Consider the following 25,141-nt stretch of genomic DNA (forward strand, 5'->3'; position numbering starts at 1 on the left):
TGGTGGCCCTGCACTCTCCAGAAGTTCCCCATCACTCTTGAATTGGGGAACCCAGAACGGGACACAGGACTCCAGATGAGGCCTCACCAGTGCAGAGTAGAGAGGGAGCAAAACCTCCCTTGACCTGCTGGCCACACTCTTCTTGATGCATCCCAGGATGCCATTGGCCTTCTTGGCCACGAGGGCACATTGCTGGCTCATGTTTAGCTTATTATCAACCAGGGCTCCCAGGTCTCTCTCTATAGAGCTGCTCTTCAGCAGTTCGACCCCCAGCCTCTACTGGTGCATGGAGTTGTTCCTTCCCAGATGCAGGACTCTGCACTTGTCCTTGTGGAACCTCATGAGGTTCCTCTCTGCCCAACTCTCAAGCTGGTCAAGATCCCACTGAATGGCAGCACAGCCCTCTGGGGAATCAGACAGTCCTCCCAGTTTGGTGTCATCAGGGAACTTGCTGAGGGTACACTCTGTCCCCTCGTCCAGGTCCTTGATGAAGATGTTGAACAAGATTGGCCCCAGAACTGATTCCCGTGGAAGCCCACTGGCCACAGGCCTCCAACTCGATTCTGTGCCATTGATCACCACTCTCTAGGCTCTGTCATTCAGCCAGCTCTCGATCCACCTCACTGTCCACTCATCCAAGCCACACTGCCTGAGCTTTCTGATGAGGATGTTATGGGAAACAGTATCAAAAGCCTTGCTGATGTCAAGGTAGATGACATCCGCTGCTCTCCCCTCATCTAGCCAGCCGATTATGCCCTCATAGAAGGCTATCAGGTTGGTTAAACAGGCTTTCCCCTTGGTGAGACCATGTTGACTCCCACTGATAATCATCTTTTACTTTACATGTTCAGTGATAACATACAGGATGAGTGGTTCCATCACCTTTCCAGGGATGGAGATGAGGCTGACCGACCTGTCATTTCCTAGGTCGTCCTTCCTGCCCTTTTTGAAGACTGGCGTGACATTGGCCTTTCTCCAGTCCTCAGGCACCTTGCTTGTCCTCCATGATTGTTCAAAAATGATGGAGAGGCTTAGCAATCACATCAGCCAGCTCCCTCAGCACTCTAGGATGCATCCCATCAGAACCCATTGACTTATGAACCTGAAGCTTGGCCAACAAGTCTTTAACCTCTTCCTCTTCCACCCAGGGCAACTCCTCTTCTGTCCTGGCCATCCTGTTATCCTTGCTGGACTGGGCTTCCTGAGGGCTGGCCTTGGTCATAAAGACTGAAGCAAAGAAGGCATTTAGTACTTAAGCCTTCTCTCCATCATTGGTCACCAGAGCACCCCCAGTGTTTAGCAATGGGCCCACACTCCCCCCCATCTTCCTTCTGCTGCTGATGGATGTGAAAGATGCCTTATTACTGTCCTTAACTTCCCTGGCTAAATTTAATTCTAGAAGGGCTCTAGCCTTCCTAGTTGCACCCCTGCATGCCCTGGCAATGTTCCTATATTCTTCCCAAGAAGCCAGCCCCTGTTTCCACCTCTCATAGGTGGCTGCTTTCTGCCTGAGTTGTCCCAGCAGATCTTTGCTCATCCATGGAGGCCTCCTGCCTCCTTTCCTCCTTTCTTGTGCATTGGGACACACTGATCCTGGGTTTGGAGGAAGTGGTGCTTGAAGATTGACCAGCTCTCATTGGCACTTCTTTCTTCTAGAATCATATCCCATGAAATCCGTCCAAGTAAATCTTTGAAGAGGCCAAAATCAGCTCGCCTGAAATCCAGGGTCACGGTCCTGCTTTGTATCCTGCCTCTTCCACACATGATCTTGAACTCTACCATCTCATGGTCACTGCAGCTGAGATTGCCTCCAACCTTCACATCCCCAACCAGACCCTCCTTGTTTGTCAGTACCAGGTCCAACAGCACACCCTTCCTCATTGGTTGCTCAATCACCTGCAACAGGAAGTTGTCATCAAACCACTTTATCTAAAACCACTGCTCATTGTGATATCCTATTGCCATCACTTTTTCTATAAGTGTCTTTCATTCATTTCTTCTACTACCAGTGTCAATTTCACCTGGTGTAAAATTCACCATGAATTAAGGCTATGAAGGAATGGGAAGCAATTATTGCCAGTTCTACAGAGAGCTTGCCGACGTAGGCTCCTCCCCTAGTAATAAGCTATTAATGTGATTTTATACCATCACACCTTAGTAAGCAGCTGACTACCTGCTGATTCCTTGGGAAACAATTCCACAATCAACAAACTTCATTGAGATTTTTTTATCTAATGCACCACTTTCTTCCTTATTCTCTTTTTTCAATTTCTTCTCATTATTTATAGGTAACCTATATGTCTAATATCCTTCTTTTTGCTTATTTTCTATAGATATTGGTAGCCAATCCAGGCATATTTATTTCTTTCAGCTTTATGAACTTATTTCCTTAAGACCATATTCAATTTCATTTTTAATTTCTGATCTCTCTTTGATTTGTCCATAAGTTTCTCACACAAAACTACAAAGCATATAGTACTCTGTTCTGGTTCATGCACTGAAAGAGCATTACGTTTGTGCTCTGTGATTTAGTCTCTCTATGAATATACCACAAAATCATTTATAAAACTGAATGAGTTGAATACACATCCATTTCACTTCGGTGTGAACTAGATAGTAAACATAGAATCATAGAATGGTGGGGGTTGGAAGGGACCTTTAGAGATCATCTAGTCCAACCTCCCTGCAGAAACATGTCTACTTTTTACGAGTGAAGCCAAAACAGTATGTCAGAAAGGACCCTACAAGAAATCATGGTGGAGAACACTATAGGTATGATAAAACCCTAATACAGATATGTTAAAACTCATGGTAAAACCCTGATGCTGGCAGGTTACCTATCTCTGTCTGCTATTGAGAGTCTATTTAAGACATATTCTAGTACAGGTCATAGTAGCTTATTTAAACCTGCATCAGGAAATACTTCAAGTTTCTCCTCACAAAAATATTGACCAAAGACATTTAGAATTGGTTAACACTCAATTTCAGTAAAGCATTTGATACCGTCTCCCACAGCATCCTCATGGCAAAACTGAGAAAGTGTGGACTAGATGATCAGGTAGTGAGGTGGATTTTGAACTGGTTGAAGGGAAGAAGGCAGAGAGTTGTGATCAGTGCAGCAGGATCTAGTTGGAGGCCTGTATCTAGTGGAGTCCCTCAGGGGTCTGTGCTGGGACCAGTACTGTTCAATCTATTCATTGATGACCTTGATGAGGGAACAGAGGGCACTGTTAGCAAGTTTGCTGATGATACAAAACTGGGGGGAGTGACTGACCCACCAAAAGGCTGTGCTGCCATTCAATGAGACCTGGACATGCTGGAGTGTTGGGCAGAGAGAAATCTAATGAAATTCAACAAGGGCAAGGGTAGAGTCTTGCATCTGGGAAAGAATAACCCCATGTACCAGTACAGGTTGGGGAATGAACTCTTAGAGAGTAGTGTAGGGGAAAGGGACTTAGGGGTCTTGGTGGGCAGCAGAATGAACATGACCCAGCAATGTGCCCTCATGGCCAATAAAGCCAATGGCATCCTGGGGTGTATTAGAAGGGCTGTGGGCAGTAGGTGGAGGGAGGTTCTCCTCCCCCTCTACTCTGCCCTCATGAAACCACATCTGGAATATTGTGTCCAGTTCTGGGCCCCTCAATTCAAGGACAGGGAGCTGCTGGAGAGAGTTCAGTGCAGGGCCACACAGATGATGGAGTGGAGCATCTCCCTTATGATGAAAGGCCAAGGGAGTTGGGGCTCTTTAGCTTGGAGAAGGGGTGACCTCAGAAGACTGAGGGGTGACCGCATTAATGTTTACAAATACGTAAAGGGTGGGTGTCGGGAGGATGGAGCCAGGTTCTTTTCAGTGATGTCCAATGATATGACAAGGGGCAATGGGTACAAGCTGAAACATAAGAGGTTCCAAAGAAATACGAGGAAGAATTTTTTCCTTGTCAGGGTGAGGGAGCACTGTAACAGGCTGCACAGATGGGTTATTGAGTCTTCTTCTCCAGAGACATTCAAAACCCACCTGGATGAGTTCCTATGTGACCTACTCTAGGTGGTCATGCTCTGGCAGGGGGGTTGGACTACATGATCTTTCGAGGTCCCTTCCAGCCCTTGAGATTCTGTGATTACATGACCATAGTTCGTATTTGTAAGTAATCCTGCTGATTTTAAGGTTTTAATTTTTGCACTGTAGCATTCTTATTGCTTTCATACATTGAAAAATCTGTGATTTTGCAAATAAACTCCCTGTAACTGGTGAATCTGCTTGCTAAGTGAGTCCTATATAACACAAGTTAATAACATATCAGTAACTTACACTGATTAATTCAACTTCGTGTTAATCACACTAAAAACTTTTTGCTCAGGGGTGATCAGGAAGATGCTACAGCTGAAAAACACTACCTTTTAAGTTTTTTATTGAATAGATTTTTCACTTTTTAAAGTTCTGATAGTTGCATACTTCTACAAGAGCCTTGTGGAAAAGGAATGTTCTTTTTGTCCTATGCCACTTTTGAAATAAAACTTGTTTTGGTGTTGGTACATGTGGATCTATATATGATAATATCAAAAATATTATTTAAACTGAGTGTAGTATTCATGCAGTTCAGCCTTAGACTGAAATTTAATAATGTGTGTGATTTTGTTTTTCAGTTTATACAAATCTTTGTCTGAAGGAATGAGTCTGAAGGACCAGCTTAACTGTGCTTTCAGTACTTCTGAAGGTGGAGTGCAAGGCAGAGATGTTGTGACCCTTACCTATCGCCAGATTGAAGATCTGGCAGCTCAGCTGCAGCAAGCTCGATCAGAGCAAAAGGACACAGAGCTGAAGCTCCAGAATGCCCTGGAGGCTTCACGGGAGGCCAATGAAAAAGTTCATAAGTAAGTCACTTGCCTTCTTTCCAGAAATATTGCAGTTGAAAACCAAATGAAATGTTGTTTCTTCTGATATTTTGTCTATGACTGAAAGTGTGTCAGTACTCAGAACAGGTTATTTTAAATGATTCCTTCTTTGTCATCCATTCAGCTCGTGACCTCCGCAATGTGAAGTCAATCATTTTAACAGTTTTATGGTATTACATAAGTTCATTGTGCCTGTCATGACTGTTACAGAAACTACTTTCTGCATGTGCAAGGCACAGCGAAAGTGTTTCCATCTCCTATGAATGGTTCTCACTGTCTTTTTACCCCACGGTAACAGAGTATTTGCCTTTATAATTGCATGGTAGAATATTAAGGTTCTCAGTTTTGCTCTGTTACACATATGGCAAGTTTCATTCCATGGTAAATTCTGATGGGATTGTTTAGGGATGACTTCAAAAATCTCACTGAAACCAACAGGAAGCGTCTGAGTTGGTGAACCAGAGTTGTATTCTATTTCCTATGATAAGATTCCTTGTTAAAGGGTTACTGAACTCCAAAACCTGAATTTTGTCTCTACTGAAGTCCTTATGGTCATGTTTGTTATTACTAGTGCAAAAGTCTTTGAAAGTCTGATTAGTGGGATATAGACAAACATGTAGGCACAGCCTCTTCACAGCCCGGCACTTCGTATCTCTGCATTATATTCATCAGCTGTAAAATACTCCTCCCCTTCCAAGGTAATCAGTGCTAAACTGATGCAAATTTTCTTGTCTGTTCATATTTGTCTTCAACTTTAATGTCTGCAACATATTTCTAGAGTAGCCAGAAATTAACCTATGATATATTGCAGGGACCTAACAAGAGTTCTTCCTGTTTAAAAAAATACATATTGAGTTCTATTTAAAAAAATAATTACATTTATTTAACTACATAAAATATACTATATATTAAGATAGGTAGATATGCAAATGCATCATTTTAGTCATCTCTTTAAAATCTCCAGCGATTGTTTGAGAACCATTCAAATCTTAATTCTGTTTACTTAGATATCTTTCAAAGCAGGAGTATGCTTGATAAAAATAAAGCTTTGAAAAATATCTGTGGCACATTAACAAGACTATTGGCTCAATCACACAGAAAGGTTAAAAGTTGTTATTTCATTTTATTTATAAGCGTTTACTCACTACAGATTTTTAAGTGAAGGCTGTTTTTTGGGTTTGGATTTTTTTTTTTTGTGAAACAGTCTTGTTTAATCCTGAGTAACCAGGGTGGCTAGAACAGAAGTACAGCACAACCTGAATTAAAGTGATAGTGATATACTGCTATAGTGAAAAGAATTTACATGATTTAACATACTCAACTACTTGGGAAAATCTTGGTCAGGTTAGTTTTCGTTATGGCTAAGATCAGTCTACTGATCCTATAGCAAAATTAAACAACTGGGTGAAGTCTTTTGATGACAATAGCATGCCCTTTTTACCAAGAAACTGTGGAAATGCTCTCTGCGTCTTCCCAGCACCCGGAGTCATCCACCCCCATCTTATAATTCAACCTGCAAACAGATTAAGCAGCTGAGTTTGTGGAAAGTGTGTTTGCTTTGAGCTAAGAACCCTTGTGTGACACTATAGAGATTCCTCTGACACCTCTGGGAGAGCTACACAGACAGTTGGTACTCATCAGCAGGGAAACCAGGCTGAGAATTCCCAATTCTTTGTAACCTCAACCGCTTCACACAAATCAGTGTTTGGCAATTAGGCAGAAACTCATTTGTTAGCTTAGCTTTTTATTTCAAAGATGTAGGATGTTCTGCACTTCAAAAACACCTGACAATTTATAAAACTGTCAATGGAAAAGCTGCTTGGTATTAATTATAGTAGTATTAATTAATAGCACTGTCTCAGGAGGATACTTATTGTCATTTTAAATGTGATGCTATGATTCATTGCCTAAATAGGGTTTTAAAACATCTGTTTACTTGACTTCTTTTAAATACTGAAATAAAATTGAATTCTGACATATGAGGGAAATGTTTTTAGCAACTGTATAAAGTAGTTTTGCAGTATTATTCAGTAAAATATCTGAATGTAGCAACAGTTAAAAATCAGAAGAGGAAAATAATTACAAACTTTGTTAAGAAATATCATAATTAGAATCATTTTTAAAACATTGAAAAAGGATGTACTTTGTGTCTTTGTACCATGTAATTTACTGATGTTCACTGTGCCTTTGCTTATCTGTTCTCTGGCAATGCTGATGAATATTTTAATATTCTTTAAAACTTCAGTGTTTGCATTCACCATCATATGCAGAGCTTGAAATAGAGACATAATTTCTCTGCAGCGTTGCCATTGTGTCAGCGATTTGTGTACCCACCTGCAATTGTTGCTTTCTAAACACAAGATCCAAGTCAGAATAGGGGTCCTATGTTTTCCACCAGGACACAAAGCATCTAAAAAATTTCTGGATACTATCTCACAGCAACTGTGAACCAGAAGGAGAATATATTGGAATCTGCTTATAATGAATGTAGATATAGTAAAATTCTGTTTGTACTGAAGTAGGATGAACATCTCACGTCATCTCACTGCAGTGTGAGATATAAATTGCGACAGTGTGAGATATATACAGTGACTGTGTACTCTTGCCTGCGAAGATGATTGGCCATCCTAGCAGGGGTGCTTAGTGTGAAGCAGAAAAATTTGATGCTCAAGAGAGTGACCACACAAATTTGGCAGCATTTATTTGAATCTGTTTTGGGTTTGAAACATTAACAAGAGACCCATTAGACTTTTAAGAGAGCACTATTCTAGTTTAGAAAACAAATGCACATTTTAACTGTGTGGTCTATGTAAAGAAATATACGTATGGACACATAACACAGTACATATTTATTGAATAGGAAATTATTATGATCTACATGATACTTAATATTTTAACCAATGTCTCTGTACAGTGGCTATGACTATTTTTTTTATTTAATTGATGTTTTTAATTCATAGTTACAAAGAATTAGGACATTCAGTGGTGCAGAATTCACCAGGAGTTTTGGCACAGTGCCATAGGCTCCCTGCAAGTTTGTCCTGCTGGGGAAGCCGGGAGCCAGCTGGTGCAGCCCCAGCAGGGAAATGGGGCTGACCTGGAGAAGGTGGCTAGAAAAGCCTGTGAATTAATTAATGCCTCTGCCAGGAGAAGAAGCAAGACATTTTAAAACTGCCCTTCCTGCTGGAACCTCTGGGATTGAGGAGCGGCTACTGATGTCAGTGAGATCAGAGGAGGTTATAATGTAATACCAAATCAATATTACCAATTATCACTAAAGGTTGAGGCCACTTTTGATGTGTTTCTTTTCCAAGAAATGTCCTATTTTTCTGCAATAACTTTTCAGCTGGAGTGAATTTTATTGCAATTTCTCTGTTGGGGGCTTCTATTTTTTTCCTCATAGTATAATGATTGTAGCTCAGTAAAGTGGAGCCCCTCTGCATATGAGCACAGACACGCTTGCACGCTCACATCACTGCATAATGAAGGGTGCACTTGTAGAATTCCTAGGTAGTGCTCTAAAAGTAAACACAAATCCACTAAGTAGTGGCTCAGTGCTGAAATATACAGGTATGGAAATAGACATAAATGGTGAGAAACATGCTTTTGCATTTTGTTGAGGTAGTTATGACTGTAAACAAAAAGCAAATAGAACAGTGATGTAAACCAGAAATTATTACTTCATTTGTCCTTAACCATTTGATTTTGGGTTTGGGTTTGGTGGGTTTTTTGCTGTTGAGGAGGAAGTCAGGAGAGTTACAGATTTGGATTAAATATTTCAATGCATTGAATACATGAGAAAACTAATTGATCTGAATAAGCAGATAGTTTTAGCAAAGGACATTATTATGTCTTCTAAAAGAAATGCTGCTCTCAATAACATTTGCTCTACCTCTTAAGGTGTGATATTTTTGGCCACCTAACTTTCACTGTTACTGGAACATATTCTTTTTTTGAGTAGTCCTGGATTTCCCTCCAGCATTTCTAACCATACTTTCTCTGCTTTTTCAGTTGTTCTCTTAATTTCTTAGCTGATGCTGATAAATAAGTCAATCAGTGATACTCCAAATAAAAAGTTCTCACAGCATTCAACACAGTTGAAAAGAGTACAAAAAAAATAGAAATAAATAAGACACAAGCATTAATTAAGTGATTAGAGTCTTCCACTTCTGCAAGTAAAACTAATCATCCTTCCAAGTATGGGAACTGCATGCCTTTCAGATCAACATCCAAGATGTTCTCCAGTGCTGGCTGGAGAGTCCAATCTTTCCCAGAATGATCTGAGCAGTGCAGTTCAAGAACAAGAATGAATATTTGAATAATCACACCACAATGTGAGGTGACTCTCTGACAGGGGACTGACTAGATACACATATGGATTTTGGGAAGACACTCTGATGCTTTTTTTTAACACAGCTGTGAGAAGAATGTGGCTAAGACACAGTAGTCTTTCTGGAGTACAGCTGGCAAAGGAAACCATGAGGAGAAGAGAATTTAACACATGGGTGTAAGAAAGTCCGCTTCATTGATGCGATCTGAGGGGAATGTCTAATGACTGAAAGAATCAAACTTGGCAATGAAAACACAAAGCTCTTTTCATCAACTCAAGCGCAGACTCTAAAGCTGCAGATGGTTACCTCCAGCCTTGCCTATTCAGTGCAGTGTTGTATAAAATGGCACTTTGGTGAATACTAATAGATCAAAACAAAGATTTAATAACATAAAGATGTGGTGGTCATTTTTAAATGAGGGTACAGGTCAGTGTCTCAGAAAAGAGTGAAATAAGTCTATGGGTCTAAAGTCTCTGGAGATTTTTAACTGCAAACATGATATCTTTAGTGTGCAGATTGTACTCAGTACAGCACAGCTATGCAGAGAACGGGCTAAAAGCAAAATTTCTGAATTATTAGACTAATTCAGACTCTTTGCCACATTAAAGTGGTGTTCACCAGTTATCGCCCTTTTAAAATCATACCTACGTATATTTAGTTGAAGTATATGTTGTAGCTTGTATGCATTCAGTCCCTCCTTGTAGATAAGAATGGAGCTAGTTAATTAGAAATTGCAGGCAAAAGCACCACACAAAAGAAACAAGTTGTACGTTCACCGGGACTTAAAGCTGTTTGTTTTGGAGGAACCGCCAAACGTTAGAGAACTCATTTGGCTTTACTTTGCACTTTAGAGATATATTTCTTTCATTTTCAACTTTAAAAACAACAAATATGGTTTTATTTTGTACTTTATTAAGATGTTACATTCACATATTCAGACTTCCCCATTAAAACTAGACTGCTTTTATGATTACTGTTATTTACAAAACTGTATTCTGGTGAATGTCAGAATCAGCACGTTAGCCACTGCAGGCTAGGAGTACAGTTTTATAGATATTAATAGTTTCACTGATTTGTGTCAGTAAATAATTGGACAGATGTCAAAAGTGATTTTGTTTTTAATGAAAGCCACTGTGCTTCCTGCTGCTGTGCAGTTCTGCTGGGATTGAATAGTTGGTAAACTTTTAATATTATATGGGGGATAATTTAATTGATGCTGACATTTTGAAATGTAAAGTAAGTGAGGAATGTAGATGTAGAGCTACTCTCTCAGTTACAGCAAATCGAACTTAACTGTGTCACACTGAGTTGCATTCATTTGTCCAGGTTAAGGATATGACCTGTAGTTTACTGGGAAACTGATGCTGGTGGGTATATTCAAAAGACAAGTGAGGACGAAGTGCTAAGAATCTTTTACTTGCTATGGCAAGCCACAGAAGTCAATGGTAATGAGAGTTTGTAAGGAAGGAAATGGGGAGCTGAGCTGAAGACAACTGTTGTGACTGAAAACAACTGTTGTGGCAATCTAAGATACCAATAAAAATTAGCAATAGATCTGGACTTTCAGAACTGAATCAAAAGCTACTAAAGGAGATTCAACATGGAAAAAACTGCTTGATGAGTACTGATGTGTTGGCTGCCTCATGCAGTGATTAAAAGCAGATTATAAGCTCCATGGGGCCCATACAAGATACATAATCTCCACAGGCAGAGTTTTATGGTGTTTAGGAAACCCACACTACCCAGATGGAAGATTCCTAGACATACAAAACTACCACATACCCCAAAGAATTCTGCAGAGTGCTACAGAGCTAATGCAAACTTTCTTTGGCATGCAAAACATACATAGGAACATGAGAAAGTCTGAAACACAAAGTCTAGTAACAATGACATCATATCATATTAGAAAATATTACCCTTAACTAGAGTAGCAATAACAGGCAGTGTGAATTTATTGGATTTAGGAGCAATAGGCTTGGAAGTAGTCTGCTTTAGGAATTCAGTGAGGAATTAAGACTAATTGAAATGTGTGAAGAAAGTTGTGTGTGATCTAAGTGAAAGCAGTACATAGTAAGGTCAGAATTTATTTAAATACGTGGAATTCTGCACTAACGCCAGTGACTCCTCTCAGAAAAAATCCCCTCGGACTGCACTAATATGCATGCTGAAATGAGGAATTAAAAAGCCTTGTAGAGTTACCTGTTTGTTGTAATAAAAAATAATTGAGTAAGTCAGTGAGGTTTTGTGCAGACTCAGAGAAATTCAACATATAGAGTGAAATCAATTTTCTGGGTCTGGAGGAAATAGAATATTGTACTAAGTATTCAAATCTAAGATGAGCTGAACAAATTCAGTCACCTGTGGCATATTCTCTGGACTGTTGTAGATATACCACACTTCTGTATCACTGGGCAGATCTTGTTTCCCTTGCTAAGGGAACATATCACTTTTCCAAAACTATAATGAAATGTATTTTCCAAATGGATTATTTTACCTATGACACTTCACTTGCCAATCTTTGAATTGCATACTCCATGTTACAGTCCAGGTGAAATTTGCAGACTGTGATGGAAAGAGTGCCTGATAACTTAGTGCCCCAAGCACTGATAACTTCCCTTCCCAAAGAAGAGAAGACTTGGAATAGCACAAGTGGAAAATATCTGACTGAAAAATTACAACACAGTGGACTTTCTGTCATTTCTGCCTGGATTCCATGGAGACCCAGATGGAGAAGCATGTGCGGAACCAGAGTGATACAGACTGGTTGTACCAAGATCCATACAGAGCAGCATGACCTCAGACACTTTCTTTCAAAAGCTTCCTTCATATCTGTGCTCTCCCACATCAGATTCAAAGTGGTTGTTTGGAAACAGAGGTACTCGTCCAGGATATGATAGGGTCAAGCTGAGTTTTCTCCCGCATCTGAGTGGCTCCTGGTTCAGATCTCCTGTATCTGAGAGACATTTTAACCATGCAGGTTTGGTCTGGATGCGCTCTGTTCTTTGCCTTGAAGTAGTACTACATAGCAGAAAATCATGCAGGCTTCTCAGATCATAGAGCAGTCAGTAGGCTGCTCACCTCTAAGAACCAAGATCTGGTTCTGACACTTTAGGATTTTTTTTTTTTCAGTTTTATCCAGTGTTTATTGAACATAAATACAGAGCCAATATCAGAATACTCATCTCCCATTTTTTCAGGTGAGCACCCTCAATCACACCGTCAGGTCTAATAACATTTTGGATGTTTCTTCTGTAGATATTCATGGCTTCAGAAAGAGAAATAGAGATGACTCTTCAACCCTGGAGTGTACTGCTCTCCTATCTTTGTCAGCTTAAAAGAAACACGTGTCCTCAGGTTAGTTTTAGAGAAGGGCAGCTTGAGGACCTCTGGACATCTTGGAGAAAGACACTTTAAAGCAAGGGTTTAAAATTTTAACAGGGTTTAACATTTGGAAAAAAAAAAGAACAAAACCTTTGGCTAGTTTAGGAGCACTCTCCTCTGTAAACTGGTTGTTGCAAATACCATCCCAAGGCACTGCTGTGCTCTCTGTGCAGTCTGGAGGAGGATTGTACCAGTCCAGAGCTGCAGATCCCTTCCATACCAGATTCCCAAAAGATAGATTTGATAATGTTCAGAATTACTGCAGCTGACACCATTTGGAGCACTAATGAATCATAATGTCTTTTGAAGTCTCCTTTTCATTTGAAGACAACTCTTAGTAGAGCAGTTTCTGGTATCAGTATCAAAAAGTTCATATAGTTACATGTGATATTGCCAGAGCAGATTATGGGGATACCCTCCTCATGGATATTCTGAGTGTCATACTGGTAGTTTATGGTTGATGCCAGGATTACGCCCAGTGATCTACTTAACAGAATTAAGACAAAAAATCCCAACCAAAGGGAATGACTGATTTCCTGCATTCCTTGCACAGCCAAGATACTCATTGACTGTAGGAAGTTTTACATGGATGAAAAATGCAAAACTGAGCATACAGTCTAAGTCAAGTATTTATTTTCTTTGTGTAGCTGTAGTTTACATTTACTTAACCTCTGTAAACTGTGGATTGCAGTGCAGATATTTTTTTCTTAAAGTATGGCTAGTTACAATATAAACACAAATATTTATCATCATTTGAATATTTATCATCTCAGCCTTTCACAAAAGTATAAGCAGTGCTGAAACTTCATTCTCTCAAACACAAAAATGTATTCTATGAAAGTCAAATGTTTTCAGAGTCAACACAATCACAGCATCCCAGTTTTTGACCTGTGTGTTCATTTACAGTTTGCTTATAGCTGCTTCACAGAAATGGAAGTTTGTAGATTGCAACATGGTTTTATTGATTTATCAGTAGCAAAATACACTAAGTATACTCAGTAAACTGTATCGGCTAGCTCTTGGGCTTGTATTGTATAATATCAGCTTGTTGTGGAATACTTCAGAACAAAATCAGAATGTTGGCATAGTTAACATCAATGGTGTAAGCCACATTTGCAAAGACTAATATTTAGTAAGACCAATAACACAAACAAAATAGATGTTGAAGTTGTTTGCCCAATAGGAAGAAGCATGCTGACAGTATTTAAAAGCTCATAGTTAACCATTCTATGACAACTTATTTAATAACTTTGAACAGCAGATTGAGTGCTCCTTGAAGAACAACAAGAAAAATTTTTCTCAGACTTGCTTTTTTTTTTACCCAAGACCATAAAACAACTGTCACAGCAAATAATCATTTACTTTAATATTGTATATCCAAATAGAATGAGTCCATGGCATTTACCTTAATGTTACTAAATAGTATTTGGTTTGTTTGCAAGAGTCATTTCTTTGTGGCTTGGCTAAAGGAAAAAAATAAATGTATGGTTCTTTCTGTTAATAGTCATACTGTTTCTTAACATATGCAAAAGATTGAATACTGTAAATGTATGTGCAGAACCTCAAAAAGAAAGTCCAGATTTTTTTAAGCTTCTGAATTACGTATAATTTTTTATAAAATTGCTTTAGCAGTTCTTTACAACAAGTAGAAATAATTGACTGAGCCAGCAAGGTATTTAATTAGTCATCAGGGACTAGTTCTCTAAGGAAAAAATTACAACTCATGTTTCTGATATGAGTAATTAATTAATAGCCATATTTTTCCATACGGCTTTTAATTTTTATAACAAGATTTTGTAGAAAGGCAGCACCAATTGTATTTGAGAGCTAACAATAGCTTTAGCCCCACCATCGCCACTGCTGGTTATTGGCAAGTTGCTTGGCTTTCTGCTTCTACATTTTTACTGTATATGATGTGGGTATAAGGATATAGATCTAAACACTGAGTTGTTGGAAGACATAAATGTCTAGGGCCAAATTTTATTCTTTCAGTGTCACATTATGGAAATTTTGCCCATTGAAAGTATCATAATCCAACCTTTGAACGGAATTCCCTGCAGGTATTGGAGATGTGTATAATGACGTTGCTGTATTTAGCCTTCATTCTGTGCTTTGTAATATTTCGCTTTGTATCACCTCAGTCTTTGATGAGATAATCATAAATTATTTGATGGTTGTAATAGATGTAATGGATATCTAAGTGACAAACTCAGCAAAAAAAAAAAAAATCACAGATCTCCAATTTTAAACACTGAGAAAATGCTTTACTCTATGCTTTTAAAGAATTTTGTGACTCTTGATGTAAAGACAAATGTTTATGCTTTCATCAGCAGAAATTAAAAGGTTTTTCTCTTGCAGTCAGTCCTATTCATGTCGCTACCAGGCAGAATTGCCACGAAGGCCCGAGTCTGCAAGCTCACCAGTTCAGAATTAAAGCTGTCCTCAAAATGAGTTGAACATCCACTTCTTTTCTCCTGAGTCAGCCTTGCTCAGGAATTTGCTCACCTCCCAGGAGCACGAGGAGAGGCTCGTTCCCAGTCAGATGACAGGAACATGGAGCAAAAGAGGCCCAGAAGGCCAGTGAAAAAGGTCTTATTTGAATTGTCTTGCTAGAATGCTGCAAAAAAGAGCTGGAGACAGTCTGTCTGACAGCTACTGGAGGGAGGTTACTGAAGTTTAGAAGTGCAAAGGCTTGTTTTTACCTTAATGGCCTTAAATGACATAGTTTAGTGGTGGTCTTGGCAGTGTTAGGTTAGTGGTTTGACTTGATGATCTGAAAGGTCTTTTCCAACTGAAACAATTCTATGATCTGTGAGCTGGCTGACAACTTAGTAAAAGCCTATGAAATATTTTAAGGAGGACATTTAGAAGACACTTTGCTCTGTGATCCTAACTGTCAAATGTTAATTTTAAAAATGAGTTTTGTGTGTAAATGAGCAGTTAGGCATATTTTCTGCTTTTTTCCCTGCGTAGAGGACCCTGACGACATCAGTGTAACAGACAAGCTTCATGCTGGTAGCATCTATCCATAATATATTGCAAACGTTAAGAGGAGAAGAGGATGTTTAATAATTTTTTTTTCCTTAGTCCACTGATGAGAGAAAATTGCTCTTATTTTTTCTAGAAATACTTCTCAGAAATGTGACTAGGTGTGATTCATCCTGAATTCAGGAGAAGTCCCTGGGCACCACAAGATTACACTGGAAGAGTAAGGAGTTCACCTACCAGTCTGGGCCTGTTACAAAGGACTTATCACAAGTGGGATCTTAATTAAATGCTTCCCTCTTACATCTAAACCCATTTCCATTGTTATTTGATCTCTCAGCGAAGTAGAAATTGTTCCATCTTGGGAGATATCACATCAGTTGCGCAGGAAAACAAATCTGCTGAAATGCATAAAACCTATGGGTTTTTTTAAAATACGTATAAAAATACTAAATTATATATCTTTAAATGTTTTGTTTAGAAAATGTAAAGTGGCAAGATTTGATGATGGTTTATAGAAGGAATTTTTATTCCACAAGCTCCAGATTACTCTTGGTCATGAGGATGGAACCACCTCAGAGAGACAGAATGTAACTGAGAGCTGCCGAGAGCCAGCAAGTCTGCATCAGGTTTTGTAAAATATTTGTAGAATCAAGAAAAAAACTCATGTGTCTTTATTGTTTATGATACTAAGAGGACTCTGCTAAAGTTATACTTTGATGAGATGTGCTTGGGAAACAGCCTGAGTAGTACATCAGTATTTGCAATTTTACAGTTTCTTTGTAAACAGGACTTGACCAGAACATGCCCAAAAAAGTGAGACTGATTTGAATGGGCATGTGAAAGGTTCAGATCTGGCCTTAGAAGGAAGGCTTGTTTGAAACACGCAGGAAGGTATAATGTGGTGGTTTCAGACTGATACTTCTAGAGTCTCTTAGTAACCCCCTTCTCTACAGATCCATAAGTGTATATGAATCTGCTGGTCCTGCATCTTGAATATTCTTCTCATGAGGAATTCTGTCTAAATGTTTGTCCTGAGCAGGTTTGAAATTATGTTTGGTTGAGATAATCAATTTTTGGCATTGCTTTGAGCTATTCCTGAAGATTTAGAACAAACCTAAACCCTCTAAAAAGTAGGTCCATTCTCCTGAAATATATCTCAACTGGATATAGAATAAGGAAACTGTCTAGTTGTTACCAGTTGATACAGTTCAGCACACAGATTGAGAAGCTGAGATAAAAGCTCTGTATCCAGCAATTTTAGACTCTAATTGTGCAAGATACTTTTTTGTGTATGTGTGCACATGAGGTACTCAGTTCAGCTCAAGACTACTTATACATAAAATTAAACATATGGGGCTTTTCAGTCTTCCTGTTGGTTAAGCCTAAGTAAGTCATTTCACTTCCCTATATGCTGTATTGCCACGTAATAGACCTAATGAAAAACAGATCTGAGGTCTACCCTTTAAACACTTCACTTAGAAGTTCTGACCATCCCTCCGTATTCTGAGCATTCAAAGCAAAGAGTATTTGCTTTTCTGAAACTGCATTACTCTCAAGAAGATGAGAAACAGTTTAGAGACGGAATGAGCTTGCCAGTGATTTGTTCCTCACTAGTGATACCAAACATCATTACCAAAGGGCAGGACTGATGTTCATCAGAAGTTGATAAGAACTAATATTTTTCACTCTTCAAATCAATAAAATATATTAGAGTAAGGTAAAAGCTTTTCCTAAGCAGATGATAGAGACTTACAGGAAGTATAGGGCAAAAAAATCCAGGAGACCCTTAACTATTCATATCAGCACAAACTTTGTGGAATTTCTCCTAAAAAAGAGACCAGCTGCAACAGCAAATGTGTGTAAACAGTAATTGTTAGTGATAAAGGTAGTTTAAGCTTATAAGAAGAGGTATAGAAAGATTTTTTTTCTTGCACAAATTGAAGTAGTAAACTTTGCTTAAAATTGACATATAAATTGTGAGACTCATGCTGGAATAATTAGACAAAATTCTGTGACATGATTAAATAATCTAATCAGTAACATGTCCTCTATTTCAGTTATTGTTACTTTTTTAACTTTTTAATAGAAGGCACATGCTTGGAAATGAATGGTCTATCCAATAGTAAGAGCCTGGTCAATATGATAAGCATGTTGTAGATCTTGACATACTAAAATACGAACAAGGCTGTAGCATAATTGCTTCAGGATTTATTTCTCTTTCACATAAGCTCATTTATTTTAGGCAATCAATGTAATGGTGTCCTGAGAAAGCATTGAGAGCAAAAGAGCAATACCTTTCACAAGGTAGCATTATAATCCAGCATAGATGCAAAGTCATGATTTTGTATTATCCTGTACTTTGTAGCAATCTACATCAATGCAAAGTAGGGCAAAATGCTGTCAAAACAGACCAACTGTGTTTACCACTCACTTTTCCTGCTGCTGGTGATGGCACAAGGTGAATAGTAATGGTGAGCTAGCTCATAATCTACCAAACAGAAGGTAGAGAGCAAACAATTTGACAAAATTAGTTATTGTGAACCACAGATAAAGGCTTAATATTTTAGCCAAGGCCTGTGCAAGCCAGGTTTATTTTGAAGTATGTCTACTGTCAGGAGCCCAACTGGCTGTATTTACCTCTAAGTTTAATCATATACAGAATTACTCATTTGGGTTGAGAAGACGCTGAATGGGATTTAATAGGAATGCTGTTTTGTGACAGTGCTTTTCAGAGGCAGAATGATTTGCCCTGCCAAATTTAAGTTCTGTAAGATTAATGGAACATACTTTTTGGAGTGACATTACAAACAGTGGTGGGCAGGCAGGAATTGACAGTGATGCTGGGAGTGATTAGATTCAACACTGCAGTATACCGTGGCTTAGAGCTCACTGATGCTAAATCAGTCTGTAAGACTTATGTTTTAAGACCAGAAAGTACCATTAATACCAGTCAGTCCAATGACCTGTCTAGCACAGGGCACTGAATTTTATTCAACAATTCCTACATTGGGTTCAAAACCACTGCGGAACTCCAGTGTGTCATTTAGAAAGACACCCAGTCACCAATCCAAAATATGCAAAGGGAACTTTGTTAAGCAGAGAGGCAGCGTGGTGCATCAGAACCACGTGCAGACTTTACCACTATGATGATTTATGAAGGAATTGTTAACAGGCTGGTGTATGGCCACTAAATGCAATGTTTTTAGCGAGTCAATAAAAAATTATTATAATTCAAAAGATAGGCTTTTCTGGTGTCAAAAATGATACCGGAATTGAGGAATAAGAAGAGCATTCACTGAACCCCTCAGAAGAGGGTGATGCCTCTATAAAGTTATAGATAGGTAGGCCACACAGTATGAGGTCATACCTTTACGTTCCAGGCTTTGATCCAGTCAATAGTTAAGCAAATCCAGCATTTGAAACTGAGAACAAGCCACCAGAGCACCTGGTGTTAGCACACTGCTACTCTCTTGAGACGGAAGCAGATGGGGTCCAGTTCCCTCAAACAGATAATAGAGCTGAACCAGTTTCCTCCAGTCTTGAGTAAATGATCCTATCCAAGTGACTGGAATTCTGGGCAAGACTAGTATCACAGCAGCTTCCCTTCTTGGTGTCACTTATCTCCTTGTCTTTACAGAAAACTCCTGAAAATGGGTTTGATTAAATATATCCAAGAGGAAGACTGAAGGAAAGGAGGGAGAAAGGAAAGGATTTTTTTTTATTCTGAGATGAAATTAAGTGAATTTGTTTGTATGACCGCTCACCAAACAGTCAGTCACTGAGGTCTACTGCTAAACTGCTTATAATGCTTTTGTCCAATGCATTTTATTTACCTAATATATTTTCAAATGCTTGGTTTCTGAGGAGAATTAGAGTTAGCAAAACACATTCCACAAGAAGCCAGAAATCACTCAAGTAAGGCCATCTTCATAGCCTGAGTCTAATCTTATCTACTGGAAAGATAACCAAGGGTTATAGTTTAGATTTATAAGCCTTTATATAGCATTTCAAAATCCCAGAAGGTTTTGGTTTTATCATTTAACTCTTCCATCTGCAGGTAGAAGCTTTTGTTTTCAGCTAGTCTATATATTGCTTTGCAGATTAGGACCTAAGCTACTTGAAGGATGCCCTTTTCTTTCAGTTGGATATCCATCTTGGTTGTTTCTGGGGCATGGTACCCCAAGATCACTCTATGACTTCATAACGCTGTCACATCCAGAACCTGTGGATAAAGGCCATTGCTCTCCTTTGGGGTGAGTTATTTTAACCAGTGATGGAGCAGTGCAGGAGGATATACTGATCTATGTGAATTTACACAGTTGCAGAGATTTTACTGATCCCAAGATATGGTTTAGATCTAGATATCTTCATCAGAATGTGTGAAAGAAGAGAGAGAGCTGAAAATGTACATATGAGTCAGCAGTAGGGACCAGTCGGTAACGTTTTTGTGACTACATGTCTAGCTTCTGGGTTCCTGGAACAAACTTCTCTGTCAGTAAGGATTTAAAGTCTGTTTTGTGGAGACTGATTCTAAAACCAAAATGATTTAAATACCCAAGAGAGTAAAACTCTGGAAGTCGTTGCTAAAAATCAAAGTAAGTTATTAAACAGTTCAGGAGCTGTGTAAGAACATTCCATACAGCAGCATACACTCCATGCAGGCATCTTGTCAGACATATGCATACATTATAAGAGAGCACAATTTGAAATAATGAGTAGCTGAGAATTTGTCTTTGGGAAGACAGACCTAGCAACATTCCTGGTTAAGTAGCCTTCCTCAGAAGACAAAGACCTTTTTAAAGCTTAGCAACACTTTTAGAAGTATGTATTTGAACCGGTAATATCACAGCAGCAAGTCCCTCAAGGAAATCTTTTTATCTTTGTATTAAAACACAGATTCATGTTCCTAATTCCAAATTTGTGTTGAGGAAGCACTAAGCCACTGCAATTCAAGACTTCACAATGATGTGTCTTTTGCAAACTTAAAAATAGCAATGTCCCTTTCCTAATTTATGGAGTTTTTCTAATTTTTCCATTTCCTGGAAACACTGAGAAAAGCGCTGAGAATTACAGAAGTAAGTAGTGCAGGTAAAGACTGTTTCTAGCTCTTATCTTTTTGCTATTCATGGATGCAAATTCTGTCTATTCCCAAAAAAACCACAGGACTTACTTTGGATATGTGCAAGTCGGTATAAATAAACTCAAAGTTGTATCTATCCATGTGAATGTGTAGTCTGTTCCTGTATTTTATATGTCATCTTGTACCCATTATGCATATATGCATATAGTAATTGTGTAGAGGATGCTGTGAAGGGGTATTTGTAAGAAAAGGTATTTGTTAAGAGACAGATTTTCTAGAATTATTTAAGTAGCAAGAAAAAGTGAAGGTCACCTATTGGGATTTTCCAGAATCTCTAAGCAAGAAATTATGATCTGTGAGAATGAGGAGTGAAACCTTAAGAGGCTTTGTTGAACGTTCCTGAAGGTGTCTGTCTGTCCTTGCACATTTGGACCTCCAGCACTGCAGCAGTTTCCCACCATATCATTCGTCTTTCTGATCTAAAATACAAACCCAAATACTTTCTTCTTGAATGACTTGTCTGGTTGCTTCATGAGATGCAAATTCAGTGTCAGTGCTTACATCTCAGGTGAAGACAGTGTCATGTTGTGCATTTAATTTGTACCATTAGGACTGTTTCCTTCACAAGCAAAAAGACAAATGTCATCTTTTAAATCTGTTTCTTAGCATACAGTCAAATATAGTCAATACTGCTTTCAGTTAAGTAAAACACAGTGAGATTATACTGAGAGATATATCATGACTGCACAAAATAAATAATGTTGCTTTCTTCAGGTCAGTGTCTTCCATATTTTGAGCAAAACTGCAAACACTGAGACTTTTAGGGTAGGTCCCAGCACTTCCCATTTGTTTGTTAGATATTTAAGTTACATTTAATCTTGAGGTATAAGACTATTCCTTCAGTTTTCCACAGATTAAAATACCCAGCCTTCAAAAGGAGCTGCTTGCAGCATCCCACCAGGTCGGGTACAGAGCCTTATCAACAGGGGGCAATTCTGCCACCCTCACTCCTTGCAGGTAGCACGTCATCGACACAAATGGCCTTGTTAGTTGCCCTTTATTACTCACAAAGAAAAATGTTGCTTAGTGTGAGTCAGGATGGCAGAGTTGGGCCCTTGGTGAACAAAGAGTCCAGGATTATCATTCCGAAAAGCCCCCAGAGGCCTGTATCAAGAGTTATTAACCACTGATTCAGCCCATAGCATTATTTTGTAGGCTTAAGTGGGATTTCAGTGGTATATTGGGTCTTGTGTCTGTCTAGGGGTGAATTTTGCCCTCTGTTATTTTATCTTATAAATAGCTGTTACAGTTTCTCTTTTACATTATTGTTTAAATCTCTTTCCGATATATGATTTCTTAATCCCCTGCTGCTTTTTTTTCCCTTTCTTCTTATAAAGAATAATTAAATTTGCAAATCCACACATGACTGAAACAAAAGACAAATAAGCCCTGCACAGTTTGTATTTGGTGCAGGATACCTCATTTTGGTGATTTCAGTCATCATTCATTTGAAAAGCAGAAGCTATGATTGTTAAGCCTCATTATTTTCAATGAAGCCTGACAGTTTCAAGGTTAAACAGAAGACAACTACTTTCATCCCAGTGGTATTTCTCTTCAAACATGGGCAACTCTTCACTAACTTGTTCTGCTTTGCTGTGCAGTGTCATTGCTTGGTCACAGAGTAGTGCACATTTAAGCCCAATTGTGGGTAAGTGTATAAGCAGTGACCTCCAACCTGTACCTCCCCAAAAGAAACCTCAATTATTGAAGTAATTTTTTGCCCACTTGCATAACCCAAGCAGTATTTCTTTTTAAATGAACAGTAATTTAAATAGGACAAAATCTCAGATTTTGCTAGTTTTCTACTGTCTCCTAAGAAACAATTTGAAGCCCAAACTTTCTGTTTGTCCAGACAGTTTGAAAAATGTTTCTCCTGTGCTTTATGTCTCTGAAGCATATTCAAGAGGATGCTAGTGTGAAAGAGACCTCCATTGACAGTTAAAAGTGGCTGAGAAAGCAGCAATGCTTCTGAACATACATATTGCTGAAAGTGAGGACTGATCTGCCATGGCTTTCTGAAATTGCACATGAACTAACTGATTTAATATGAAAACTTCCCAGTAAGAGAAGCTGGAGAAACTATGACATACCAATAACTGAGTTCAAACCCTTACAACTCAGAAAACATTGATTTACGCACTGTGAGAAAACCTTCAGGAGCAAGTAACTTGTGAAAGCCCTGACGTTACACTTGCATGGACTGACTGCACTGAGTTATGATTGTCTCTGTGCTGCCTCCATAAAGATGAAGTACACTAGTTGGTTAAAAGGAAAAGCAATACTTGGAAAACTGAAGGGAGAGGAATAGCCAAGCTATAGTTTTTCACCTGTGCTTTCACTCCTTTAGAGTCCCTGTAGAACAGCTAGGACCAGCTGAACTTTCCACATATATTTCCTGGTGTCTGATAATTATGTTAGGGTGGTGAATTCTTAATCTCCTTTCAGGAATTAAGTCACCTGGTGAGCACAATGAAAGGTGTAGCTTCGTAGTGCTTGGTGGTTCCTGGAAAACAAGAGTGTTTCAGTACGTACCATGTTCATTAGTCATGACTTGTGGCAATAAATCCAAGATGTGCTAACTAGTTTTTCTGCACTGAAGTTACTAGTATATGCATGAGATAAAATAAATTTTTATACTGTTGTCTTATTTTTATTTCCTATCTACCTTCCTTATGTTGTGTAATGTATGTTAAAAAACAACTATCTTTTCAGATAAGAAAAAATTGTCAATTTTGCAACAGTGAATACAGCTATTTGAACCTGCAACTCTTTTTATCTATTAAGGAAGCTGTGTATAATTTGCTGGACATGGCTCTTAAAGTGTTCTGCCACATACAGTGTCTGCTTTTGTATAGTTAGTTAATTTGTGGGAAAGCTTTCATTTAAGGATTCCATAAAATACAGGTAAATTGAATGCATGTTTAAATGCATGATTACTGGAGTGCTGAATCAAGCGAGATGCTGGACATGCTTATAGCCTGTGCCTTAAAACTAAGAGAGGATGGGATGGCTCCCTGTCCTGCTTATTTTAGACTGGTAATTTTTCTGTAGTCATGTAAACGTAACAGTCAAAAGGGCCACCTTGAGAATATCATCATCCAAATCCTCAGAAACTTGGCTTGTTGAGTATTTTGAAAAAGTTTTTGACATAAAACGTGGGATTTTAGGCATAAGTTTATAAGCTAGACAATAAATGTATCTGTTGGATAACAGGCAGGGTGTTTTTTAAGGGGAAACAACTGCTAAGTGTCATATTTAACAAGAGCCATGGACCACTGGTATTTTTAATAGTGCAAGAACTGAATGCCCTGCTTACACCAAAGCGTGTATGTATCCCAGGGCTACTGCACACAGGTTTGTGTTAGTGGTGACCTCTGATACTACATATACTACAAAAGAAAAGTGAGACTATGTGTATCACTGTGTGCAAATGGGCTGGATTTTAGGTTAAAATGTTTTCCGTAACTTGTCTGCATTTTCCCTTAATGTCTGTCTTTTACAGTAGTGCTTTGTTTCTGAGCGTGACCACCTCCAGGACAGCTTGGTTCAGCGCAAACACTGTCTCTTTCAGCCAGAACATTCCTAACATTTGCTTCCTTTTTTTTCTCTCCTCTCCCTCTCCCCTGCCCCCTCTCAGGTTGGAAAGGCTGGTGGACGTCCTGAGGAAGAAGGTTGGAGCAGGGACCATTAGGACCGTGATCTGATTGAAAGCCCTAGTCTAAGGAAGCATTCACATCTGGTGACCAGGCTGCTTCATTCAGCACTGTGTAAACACTAAAGCCTTAACTTAGCAAACAGTTGTTAGAAGTGGGACACTCCAGCGACATTCCAAGCTGAGATAAAATCAAATCATAAATGTTTAACTACTTTGCTGCTGAGTTCTGTGATTTGTTGAAATGTTTCACTGCAAACATATATTTGTTTTTAAGCAGACGCATTGTAGCACTGTGTGCTGTGAAAAATGATGTAGATGCTTATTTTAACAGTCTGTCCTCTCAGTGTTGCTAGACTATATTCTGCTGCAAGGCACAGCTTGATTGTGTTTTCAGGTACTGCAGGTTTCAGATGCAAAATCCTGCAAAATAGTTTCAAAATTTAAATTCCTGGTGTTATTTGTGAGACTGAAAGTGGTCCACTATTTGTATGTTAAGTATATTACTTGATAAAGTAGGTTCACGTACAAAAAATATCCCTGGCTGGTCCATTGGAGATTTTTTCTTCCTTATTCATAGCCCATTGAATTGCAACTAGTAACTGTGGCTGCATCTAAAGGAAGGATGCATTTATTGATTTATGCAATGGTTGAATAGCCTCTGCTAATACAAGGCATTTGTAGCACATATTAAAAAGGAAATGTACAATTAGCTTTCACTGAAGGTACAACTTCATAAATTGCAACCTGAAAGCC

At 38.7% G+C, this 25,141-nt stretch overlaps 1 protein-coding gene across 6 annotated transcripts in view; it reads left to right on the top strand.

Moving 5' to 3' along the window:
• Positions 1-24,601, top strand: part of MIPOL1 (mirror-image polydactyly 1) — a 193,633-nt gene extending 169,032 nt beyond the window's left edge. For all 6 annotated transcript variants that reach the window (XM_061998527.1, XM_061998532.1, XM_061998529.1 and 3 more), the window contains 2 exons: positions 4,645-4,872; positions 24,371-24,601. In XM_061998527.1, the coding sequence (XP_061854511.1) occupies positions 4,645-4,872; positions 24,371-24,437 (295 nt within the window). In that variant the 3' untranslated portion in view covers positions 24,438-24,601. The remainder of the gene's footprint in view (positions 1-4,644; positions 4,873-24,370) is intronic.
• The last annotated feature ends 540 nt before the right edge of the window (positions 24,602-25,141 follow it).

Source organism: Colius striatus, chromosome 6 (genome assembly GCF_028858725.1).
Source record: "Colius striatus isolate bColStr4 chromosome 6, bColStr4.1.hap1, whole genome shotgun sequence".
Taxonomy (NCBI): Eukaryota; Metazoa; Chordata; class Aves; order Coliiformes; family Coliidae; genus Colius; species Colius striatus.